The sequence below is a fragment of the Phasianus colchicus genome, chromosome 5, assembly GCF_987193195.1.
Source record: "Phasianus colchicus chromosome 5, bPhaCol1.hap1.1, whole genome shotgun sequence".
NCBI classification, from domain to species: Eukaryota; Metazoa; Chordata; class Aves; order Galliformes; family Phasianidae; genus Phasianus; species Phasianus colchicus.
Window position 1 is genome coordinate 51,914,568 of NC_143440.1, and position 11,803 is coordinate 51,926,370.

The window sequence follows — 11,803 nt, forward strand, 5'->3', positions numbered from 1 at the left end:
TGCATCAGCCTAATCCCATTTTCTGAGAATTAATATTTGCTTAATTGGAATATAATTGCAGTACAGAATCCGTTCATCTTAAAAGCAGCTTTCCCTCAGTTTTGTATGTCACATTGTTCAGCAGCTTGCCTTTTAACCTAGCATGTAAATTTGTGCAATGATGACTGATTTCGCTTCTCCATTTCGTAACGTGTAAGGATGATCAGGAGTTATGTCTCCTCTTAAAAGCATCTTAGCGCAGTACTGTCACTTACAGATCAGCAATTTGTTCTATATCAATGGTAGTCTCTTAAGTTTGTTTTTTCTTTTTTTTTTTTTTTTACTCTAAATGTCTCTCTATTTCTGTAGATGGTAAAATGCAGAGTCCAGTTCTAAATGAGAAATAAAGAAATAAAGTACCGCATTTCCGCTTTTTCATTTGTAACTGCAATTTACAGGTAGTCTCATTCGCTTTATGCATGAAGTTAAACAGACCACTGTTAATTTAGGCCAGTTGCTTGACATATCAAAATTAGTAGCATTCCTTTAATTTCTTAGAGTACCCTCCAGGGATAATTCATTTTCAAAACAATAGAATAATATTTTCTTAATAACAGAAACTTTTCTAAGCAGGAAAATGTCTTGAATAAAAAGTGTATGTTTTATGTAGTCAAAGCACTTCCATTTACTTATAACACAGTGGTAAGAGGTTGAAAACCGGGAGTTTCTGGTGTATTGCTGTGAGAACATCAGATTAGAGGCAGTAAAATTACCTCCCACGTAAATAAAAATTTAAATACTTGCTATTTTGCAAGGTTCCGTTTACATCAGGAAATCGAAGGCAGAGCGAGAATTTAAACACTAAAGTTTAGAAAAGTATTCTGAAGTTTGTCCTTACAATCCTTGAGCATAAAATTCCCACTGATACTCTGTAGAAAACCGAAGAAGTGAAACTAAGCTCATCCTGCCATAACCATCGCAGTTGCTAGGGAAGCAAGCATTAAAAAGAATGAAGCCTGTCAAGTTTGGATATACATTACACCTGCATTTCTTTAAAGAGAGTTGGTGGAAGGTGTATACCCTAGGGCCCCAACCTTGCAAACTCTTACATGTGTGTTCATTTCACATGTGTGATTCATGCCTTTTGAAGTCAATTCCCTTCTGTAAGTGTCTGCCAAGTCAAAGCCTAGGATGATACGTACTATGCGGCATCATGGTGGCTGCAAAGTCAGAGCACTTGTGAACCACAAGTTCTGGTGTCTTTATCTGGATCTTAAACTTTGAGCATGGGAATGGATGTGAAGATCACACTAAACCCTTTATTTTGCTCTTCAGTCATTAAAATACTAGTTTACATTGGTTTGGGGTTTTTTTTGTTTTTGTTTTTAATCTTCAATGTTATCATCAGTAATAGAATCAGAGCAGGGAAGACACTAGACACTTTTGGTTTGTTATATTTTCCATTGGAGAGCAAACAAATATCAGTGGCAGTATCAAAAAGCTAATTTCAGTACCATGAAATAGCACTGTTTGTATGGTATGGGCTGTATCTGTCTGAGCCAGAGCCATGGTCAGGTAACAGATGGAGCTAAGGAAAGGCAGACAGGAGCAATTCGCAGCTACCACACATCCTCATGGTTTTGCTTATTAGATGAAGCTGAACTGGACAAGCAGCTCTGCACTGCAGGTTAACATGGGGACATTGGCCTTTTCTCTAAAATTATACTTTAGTTGTCCAGCAGTTGTACTGCTCTTGGTTGTATGCTGTCATGTTAGAAAGGGAGTCTCATCTGAACTGTTGCCAAGAATTTTATTGCTCATAACATCAGTTAAACCACTGGTCCTTCTGAGGCTTTAGCAGAGCCATAGAAGAGCAGAAACAACATCTGAAGACAAACACCTCTCTTGTGCATAAGACATATCAGCAAATGCACAGCCAGCCTCTTGAAGTCTGAATAATGCTTTTGTGGGTAAATGTAAGAAGTGATAGGGTTGGATAGAACTTAAGTTTTTTGAGAATATAGGTGCCATTTTGAACGCAAATAGGAACAAGCTGCTGCACAGCTTAGCCCCACGTATTTTTCACATTGAGTGATGGGGATGTGAGTGGTGGTCTGTGCTTTCTTGCTCTTCATAGTCACAGTATCAAATTTAACACTTTTCAGCTAATTACTGGTCTAAGAATTCACAGAATCACAGAATGGCCAGGGTTGGAAGGGACCTCAAGGATCATGAATCTCCAACCCCCCTGCCACATGCAGGGCCACCAACCTCCTCATTTAATGCTAGACCAGGCTGCCCAGGGCCCCATCCAGTCTGGCCTTGAACACCTCCAGGGATGGACGGGGCATCCACAACCTCTCTGGGCAGCCTGTTCCAGCACCTCACCACTCTCTAAAGAACTTCTCTCTGATATCCAGCCTAAATCTTCCCTCCCTCAACTTAAAACCATTTCCCCTCGTCCTGCAGTTATCTACCATTTCAAAGAGTTGATTCCCCTCCTGTTCGTAGGCTCCCTTTAGGTACTGAAAGGCTGCAATGAGGTCACCCCACAGCCTTCTTTTCTCCAGGCTGAACAAGCCCAGCTCCCTCAGCCTGTCTTCGTAGGGGATGTAGAATTGTAGAAATGTAGAATTTATTCTCCACTGTAGACTGAAAAATAGGATGCAGTGCCATTATTTGCTTTCTCAAGGAGATGCTTGTGGGTGACTAGCTGTGTTATAAGGGACCCTCCTGAGAAAATATTTCAGATAACCAACTTGTGGTGCTTTTTGTTCCAGTAATGCTTTGCCATGAAACAAATATATAAATTAAATATGCTTCGAAAAAATACGTCTGATAGGGGAAATAACTCATGTTATTTGCCCTATCAAAATGACTCCCACATTGTCACTGCAGTGTTTAGTTTTTAATTTCCGATGCCATCTCACTCTTTCTGGAGAAAACAGTATGCTTTTAGGTTTGTAACCTAGATTATTTGCTTAGCAGAGGGGTCGAGTCACCTCCCTTTGGAACCAAGTTCTAAACCTTTCATTAGGCCGCTCATGAAAGTGTATTTTGTAATTTTTTTTTAATCTGTCATGTTATTTTCTACCCAGGACAGTATCTTAGAGGCCTTGTCCACGACTCACCAGAGTTTCTGTGGAAAAGGGAAGGAAATTTGTTTCAGAAATTTCTCAGAATCTGTGATTAAATTATTTCCTTTTCTTTTCTGTTTCTTTCTTAAAGGCACATACAGGTGATCAATTTATTACGAGAAACAGGAGCACATCTTTCAAGCCATGACTTGGAGAACACTGGAACAATACTTTGCAGGTAAATGTGATTTTAGGGAAGGAGGGGCCCTAAAATTGAGATGGAAGGGAAGGATTTTTCAGAGGAGACTCTCAGAATGAAGAACAGCTTTCAAGGAAGTTATTCCCTGTGTCTCTGGCACATGACATGCGACTCCTCCTGTGCAAAACTAATAATGAAGAAACAAGAGAACTGATGAAATTTATAATCAACTCAGTGTTGCAACACCGATAAGTCAAGAGGGCTCCAAAATAAAGGAATATTGTGAGGATAAGTGACCAAGAAGAAAGCACACGGTTTTTTCCAAGCAATTTCAGTCTCAAAGAGAAGGAAATAGATTTTTGAATAGCATCTCTATTTGAAAACAAAGTTGCACACAGTGCATAATTTTTATTAAAATAAAATCATTTCGTTACTTCGATGGGAGCAGCTTTAACAAGTGTCTTTCTCAAAATATGTAAATCAAATGCATTTCAAATGCATTTCACTCCAAAACAGTAAGTGCTCACCACCTCTATTTAATTTTAAGTGAATATAATCCTCTATTAAAGCAGTTTTCCATACAGTTGCTGTTAATAGATAAGGTGCTTTAATGTTAAGGATACATATTTCAAAAAGAAATAGATACCTGATTTTGTGTTTTCCCTTCAAGGTTTTGAATTATGAGCTCAAAACTGTGAGAAGGCTTTTATTAATTTCCTAACATTACTGGTTGGTTTTACTTCATTTCTTCTTTTCCTCTGAAATACAAAAAACAACAACAAAAATCCCTCAACACCAGCCTCTGTATCAGGAATTGTCTGGAAATTGAGGCTTGCCAGGGCAAGTCTCAATTTGAGGACTGCATATCGTCCTCAAATCTATAAGGTCTGGATAAGTATGCATTTCTGTAGGGACCAGACCCTGTCCTTTAAATAATTCCAGAATGAAGAAATAAAACTGAAGTTTTTCAGTTGTCGTAATTTACTCAGGGGAGACTGGATAATAGGAGTTTTACCACTGAGTTCTAATATGTGCTTCACATATTAGGCGCTGCGGGTGATAGGACAGAAGTGAGCCCTTCCTTTGCATTGTATCCATCCATCAAGACAAGAGGAGTGGCTTAGAGAATTCCTCTGCAAATAGGTTGGCCCCTTGCTTAGCGCTGCACCATGTGCAGAACCTGTTTGGCTGGCTGACATGAGTGGGGCGTCCACAAAGAGAACAAGGGGTAAACAGAAAGTGCTTCTGACACTGTTTGTTGCAGCATTTCAGGGACCGTGGCACATATTGCATCTGTATGGTGTGATTTCTTGTTCAAAGCTAATATTTTGCTTTGAGGTTTGGAGATATCTTAAACTTTTATTAATGGTGATAATGGTTAATATAAAAACAGCATTTTCACATGGCTGAGCTGCTGATAGAACAGTCTGTTTGTAACATCTTCCCTTCACCTAATCTGAACTATTTTCCTATGTCTCTGCTATCCTTATATAATGTACCTTAAGGTGCCGTTTGTATCAGTCTGAATTTGTCCCCATGTCAGTATGTCATTGGATTTCATTGGAACAGGTTGCCCACAGAGGTTGTGGATGCCCCATCCCTGGAGGCATTCAAGGCCAGGCTGGATGTGGCTCTGGGCAGCCTGGTCTGCTGGTTGGTGACCCTGCACATAGCAGGGGGGTTGAAACTAGATGATCTTTGTGGTTCTTTTCTACCCAGGCCATTCTATGATTCTGTGTCCACTTCTTGGAGTTCAGAACAACAAAGCTGCTTGCTATCTGATACTCTCTGGGTTACTGCCCTTAACCAGCTCTTTTTTTTTCTCCATACAGTTCTCTGTTACTAGAAGCACATTTTTGCATTACTAGTTATCTATCATCAAACAAACTGACTTTCCCATAAAGCCACAAACACTGAATTTTTTACCCTGCCTCCTCAATTTCCTTATGTTTGGATTCATAATTTTGGGAAGGAGATAAAAATAAATGTGCTCTGTTGGCACTGGTGATGTTTGAGAGGGAAAGGAGTTCCCACCAGAAATGGGACTTGGACAGTGTACACAAGAACTCATGTATGAAGTGGAGATGCGCATGGATGCAGCCAAAGTGATCTTGTTAAATTTTTCATGGTTTCATCATTTGCTTTATTTTGAGGAAGTGAGAGGTGTTAGTCTGCTCTTTAGAATCAGTTTGTTGATGCTGGGAATCTGGTCTATAGCTTTGTTTTAAAATGCAAAACAGATCTCAATGTTAGCATCCTATCTATTAAAAACAGCAGAATCTCTACTGCAGTAGCATTGGCATCTTTGCAGAAACAGGCCATGATCAGACATACTGGGGCAGGCAGCCACACTCTGAAGGCTTGTCATGCTCTGCAATTGGTAAACAGTTGCTTTTGGGTTTTGTTTTAGGTAGGAAGAAGTCTGTGTAGAACTGAGACACTATTCAAGTCTGTACTTCACAAAATTAAGTAGAAGCAATAAAACCAAACTTTCCTATTTCATTTTTTTTTTAGATTGCATAAAATTATATACAACAGAAGTGCAGAAAATCAGTGACATTCTAAATAAGGTGCTTGTATTTTAACAAATTTTGAGGGCTAGTTCTGAGAGAGAAGAAATAAATGTGCCTTGTACAAACTGGGGCCAAGCTTATAATGCCTCCTGTCTTACAAAACAATCTGCTGCAGCTATGAGAGATGTGGAAATACTGGATAAGAATAACACTCCCAGATATGCTCAGGATGGGACAACCCATGCTTTGTACTTCAGTTTTTTACAGGTTTTCTTTAAAATAAAAATTAAAAAAAAAAAAATGTTGATGATGCACCCAAAAAGCAGAAGGTCTTTCCTGATTGTTTTGTATAAGCAATGAAATAGGAGAATCACTGGAAGAGCAGAGCTTTGTGTTCCTTGGAAAGATGAAATCCAGCCACTGTAGGTGGCAGGAGGGAACCCGAAGTGTCATTTAGCTGCTCACACTCCTTCCCAGATCTGCACTGGCTCTTGTCCTTCTCAGCTCTCTGAAACCCAAGCAGCTTTTTGGTGTAATTTGCCCAACAGCTCCTGTAACTCAGTTTGCTTGATACTGGTGTGACAGGGAGGCACAAAATGAGGCAGCGTAATTGGATTATCACTGTTCCTAGTATCTTAGCTCTTCTGTCATAACTACATTGGCCATGCTGAAACTGCAAAAGAGTGCATAATCATTTCTTCCAAAAATGATATGTCATTGACGCAGCATCCCTGTGATTTTTCTGCTGCATATTTATATATCTGTATAAATGTATATATATATATGTTTGATTCTATGTAGTACACTGGCTTGGCTATGGAGATCTGGAGTTGGAGAAAATGTTTCATGGTGTCCTTGATTATAATCAACTTAGTGAATGACCAGTATCTTCTGTTCAGAGCTGTATCTGAATTCTGTAGCAAACTCCGCTGTATTTTGTTCTCTGGTTGCAGTCTTCAGAAAATACATTTTTACCTTGATCAGTAAATGCTGCAAAATTGAAGATACTTCTCTGTGTTTGGATTGCTCTAGTATCACCCAAAGAGACCACTTCCTGCTGTTGACCTGTGGTACTGTGAGTTGAACTGCTCTTTCTGAAAAGGTGCTAATTAGGCATTTCTAAGTGCAGTTTGCTGCTTACAGTGATGAAGCTGAATTGCCCTGTGTTAGTAATAGTTCTGAACGTTCTTGACTTTGTCCAGAGTGGTTTCCACTTTGCAGTGACATTCTGAGGCCAAGTGTTTGAGTATAGCTCACTTGCTCAGCTTTTGGTTTGTTCATTCCTTCGTTCTGGGACATCTCAGTGTCAACAGCAAGTCTTTGTAAACAGTAATTATTGTGTTCTGAAGCAGCTGCTAAGCAACTTCTTCTCTGATTTGCTAACACTTCTTTACTAAAGCTTACTTTTTCCTACAGTTTCCTTGAGGGCTTCCCACTGAGTTTCCTGTTAGGCTGCCTCTGCTTCCTCTATTTCATTCTGTTTTCTGAGAGGCCCTTTTTGTAACAGCAATGGTAATTAATGGCTACTGATCTTTTCTTCATGATGTCAGACCCCACTGCCACATCCCTGTCTCCCCAAGTCCCAGCTGTGGGCCTCAGCCCTGCCCTGGGGCTGGCAGGGTTGCAAGAGGAATATGGAGATCCTCTTCACTCTCTTTTCCTGCACAGCTTCTGGGACTGCTGTGAGCAAAAGCCTCTCTCTGCCTTTCTCCTCAGGCTGCTGCAATTAGAGGCTTCCACTCCCCTGAAAACATTTTTTCAGGTACTTAAGAGATTTAATCAACATCAGAGGTGATTTTGGTCTAGCAGAGAACTGAAAGTTTCAGACTTGCTTTCAGGCTTTCTTCCATAGGCTTACCTGACTGACTGCCCCTTGCATCTTCCTGCACACCCTGCTCTCCATTCATCATTCCAGAGCCCATCGCTGCCGTTCCTCCACAGCAAGCAGCATTTCAGGCAGCGAATGTTGAACTTAATAGGACTGGGGGTTTCCCCCTCTTAATGAGCTACAGCCTCATCTGATGGTTATCAGGGAGCTGTGCTCAGACAGTCCCAGCATGCAGCAAGGAGCTGCTCTCTGTTCCGTGGCCTGGTGTGTTCTTATCCTTAGAAATGCAGAGGCAGCCCTCTCAGCTGTGCTCACAGCTCAGCCTGCAGAGTTGATAGGGACAGGCGTGCTCTGTGCACATGCAGACTGTGAATCCTTCTTTACAAAAAACAAGTTAAAAAGGAACCTTAGGAACTACAGGTGAGACCCCCAGAAGATGTGCAAAGAAACATTCTGGCATACATTGCTCAGAAAACGTTAATTCTCTTACTTTTCACTAATTTCTATAAGATTAACGTTGACCTTTACTGTTGCTTGTTATGCACGACAGATAGAAATCCTCTTCAACAGAGGATTTTTTTACTTTATTTTTTTTTTGCATGCTACCCATTTAAATCTTACAAATTACCTTAACTCAAAAAAACATAGCTGGCTGTCCAAAGGATAACACGTAAATATGCTGTTTTAACTTCTGGTAGTGTGCAAACTTATGAAGGGGTTTTCTCAGTGGTTTCAAATGGGGCAGACTGATTGCGAACACATCTGCTTGTTCCCTCACTTATTCAGCTGCACCTTGATACAGCCATTGCCCTCCCTCCAACTCATTTCATGAGATAAATACTGTGTTGTGAAATATGAAACTGAATGACTTTTTTTTCCCCCTTGGTCATAGTCACACCCACTGTGTGAAACTAGCCTGTTGTAAGTACTTATAGCACAGCCTTATTAATTTAAGGAACTGATTCATCAAGCTGTGTTGCTTGCTCAGCTATTCAAAGCTGTTGTAATAGTGTTCTTTCCTTACGTCTCTGTCCTGCAGCCATATTGAACCTGCTCTGGTTCAGCAGTTGCTCGTGGAGCTCATGGGCAGCACACAAGAGCACAGTGAAATAGACTGAAAGACTCAGAACCAACGTATTTGTTTTTTCCAGTCTTGCAGCTAAAGGTGATGTGGATGGGCTGTACGCCTGGTACCTGGCTGGTGCAGACCTGGAGCAAACTGGTTATGATGGCAGGAACGCCCTACAAGTAGTAAGTGTGCACATGGCCATACTGCATGCAGTGCTCTAACTCTGTGGGTGCTGTCAGCTAATACGAGTTTGGGAAAAGTAAGTGCTGCTCTGGAGCTATAAACTGGATTGCTGTATGTTGTGAACTCAAGTCTGGTGCTGTCCTAAAGTAATAGATTGTTGGAGCCAAAACTTTCTCATCTATCTCAGAGGAATTAAAATTTAAATTGGATTTTAATTATATTGTGGTAACATATTCTTTCTTCCCACAAGAAAGTATTTGCATGTCCTGGTGCACAGGATGGCAGGATTTATTCATGTTTCTACTCACAGGCAAAGGCTACAGGGCATAAGGAGGTTCTTGACTTCCTCAGGCAGAAGCAACAAAAGAAGGTAAGACTCAGATTTCAGGGGCCTGGTTTCTGAAATATATGGGTCAGTATATGCTCGTATGAAGGAGGACTTTGTATTTAAGCCTTATCTCACATTTGAGCACTGGGCTCAGTTGCTATCCCTGCCTTGGTTTATAGAATGGAACTAATGTTTATTCCTCTTTTAGCCTGAATCAGTAAGTGATTTTTTACAGCATGTTCTACAGTGTGGCTCACAATTTGGTTGGGTACCTAAATGCTATTACAATAAATCTGTTGAGGGCAGCAGTATCTGATTCTCCTGGCCTTCAACTGTAAATTATCCCTCTGTCTTGTCTGCTTTAGAGAGGAAGTTCCTTCCCTTGGTCACCCTGCCAGGCCTGTTTTTCCAGGGTGCTGTGCCCACAGCGTGGGAGCATCTCCAGCACAGCCACAGTGTGATCGCAGCCTCCCACTCAGGGAACAGTGCTTGGTACCTGCAGCATTTGCAGATGTGCTCTCCATCTGGCTTTTTCACAGAGCACCTTACACTAGCCCATCTTAGCATTACAGAATATCTAGAGTTGGAAGGGGCACATGAGGGTGAAGTGCAACTCCTGTCTCCATACAGGGCCGTGAAAAACCAAACCCTGTGTCTGAGAGTGTTGTCAAAACACTCCCTGAACTCTGGAAGATTTTGGGTAATAAAGTCAAGCACTGCAGAAAAATAGGCAGATTCTCAATAGGCAGAAGGTAGCTACACAGCAGAGTGTGGAAGGCTCCCTTTCTGCACAGGGCTCTACCACCCAGAGCACAGGACTGGGCAGTGCTGTGGCCCCTCTGATTTATATATATGGCTTCATGGCTGTCTCTGACTCCCGGCATGAATCTCTTTTGTGCTGCTAATGTACGAGGTGTGTTCTCCTGGCTGAATGCTTGTGAGAAGGGTGTGAGTCCCGTGTTCAAAGCATCAGATTTGACATGTCTCTCTGTAGTGAACTTGTCTGGGCTTTTGACCATCCTCAGTGCTGTGCTGTAACTGGAGACATTTAAAAACTTGCCTTTCATTTCTCTGAACTCCTTTCTGATGTAATATGTTGTGGATTTAGATATCTCTTCTCCAATATATTGGCAAGTCTAATACCAATTTAATTACTGGGAGGAGATGATGTCCTTTATTTAATCAAATGAACGTGAAATTTAGTTAAAGGTTTGGTTGCAGTCATGGCTACCTTGCTTCTTCCGCGTCCCATTTGATCAATGCGAGTGAACTCATGTATATAGGTGGGTAATTGTATTTAAAAAATAGTTGTGGTCCAGATGAGAACATGAGACAGAATCAGGCTTTTTTTTTTTTCCTTTCCTGTAAAGTTTTGATGTTTTATTTCTTTTAAGCTGTTAGAGTAGGATTAGATGCAGTCACAGTCTCAAGCTTTTGAATGGAAGCTTTCCAGTGTCAGAATGAAAACGTTAACTTTATTTCCATTTGCAGTGAAATTTGTCTGCAAAGGCCACTATTAGTTTGCGAATGGGGAATGAATGTGTTAAATCTTCAGCTCCTAGTTGGATATCTCAGCTCCTTTGGTCTCTGCCACCAGCAGTGCAGGCGATCTCAAGGAAGTCATCAGTGATGCATGAGAACTTGCTTGACAGGCTGCATGGTAATCTGTTCCCAAGAAGGTTTTGGATACTGCCAACTGTTAAACATCCATTTCTCTCTTCATCCATAGGCTGCAGAAGATGGTCACTCCTCTCAGAAATACCAGCTCTGAAGTATTAGTGGTGTTCAGTGATTATGGGGAGAAGAAAGGAAAGAAACAACAGAAGCTGCACATGGAGCATGCAGGAAAACTAAAAAAATGACTTAGAAATATTCTTTACTTAGGAACACATTCAGCTTCCACTGATTTTCTAAAAACAATATGCTGCTTTATGTTTTAATCACTTTTTTTTTAAGGAAAGTTTTGTGAACAAGTGAGGCTGGAATGTATTGTCCTTACTGCACAAGCTCTGTTTTTAAGGAGACCTTTTGAATCTTCTTTTATTTAATCACCGAAGACAGTATTGCAGGCATGGCAAAAGGAAATGCCGTGGTGAACTCGTTCCAAGAGAAAACAGTGGATTGTACATTTCTGTGTTTCAACTAATAAAATCTCTGTGGAACAATGTTGATTTCACTTTGTCTGATTTTTGCAATGGCTTGTATCACTTCAGCTGCAATTACAGCAATTGTGAGTGTCAGTGCAAACAATTGAATCAGCCGTGGGCATCTGCCTGCAGTTGTGTACTAATCTTCACCAGTGTGTCACTGTAAAGCCTCACTTGAAATGAGTAGGATGCAGATGCCATAAAGCATGTTTGTGGGACTGTCTGAGTGAACTAGTTGTTTTGTTTCTAATAGCATCTCTACCACATCCTGACCGGAATATAATCAAGATTGCTACATGCTGGACACTGAATTCTTTGGACTGGAAATGCGATCTTGGTGTTAATAAACCCTATGTTTAAAGTCACAACACCTTCAGTCTAAAGGAAAAAAACAAAAGTGATATATCCCTTTCCAGCTATGTCCATCCCAGAATATGTAAACACAGACAATACTCCAGGCAAATGCATATATTGGCAATG

At 40.8% G+C, this 11,803-nt stretch overlaps 1 protein-coding gene across 1 annotated transcript in view; it reads left to right on the top strand.

The window, feature by feature from the left end:
• ASPG (asparaginase) overlaps positions 1 to 11,316 on the top strand; it is a 46,262-nt gene extending 34,946 nt beyond the window's left edge. The window contains exons 13-16 of the mRNA XM_031592911.2: positions 3,208 to 3,294; positions 8,748 to 8,847; positions 9,159 to 9,218; positions 10,906 to 11,316. Coding sequence (XP_031448771.1) covers positions 3,208 to 3,294; positions 8,748 to 8,847; positions 9,159 to 9,218; positions 10,906 to 10,947 — 289 coding nt within the window. The 3' untranslated portion in view covers positions 10,948 to 11,316. The remainder of the gene's footprint in view (positions 1 to 3,207; positions 3,295 to 8,747; positions 8,848 to 9,158; positions 9,219 to 10,905) is intronic.
• Positions 11,317 to 11,803: the final 487 nt, after the last annotated feature.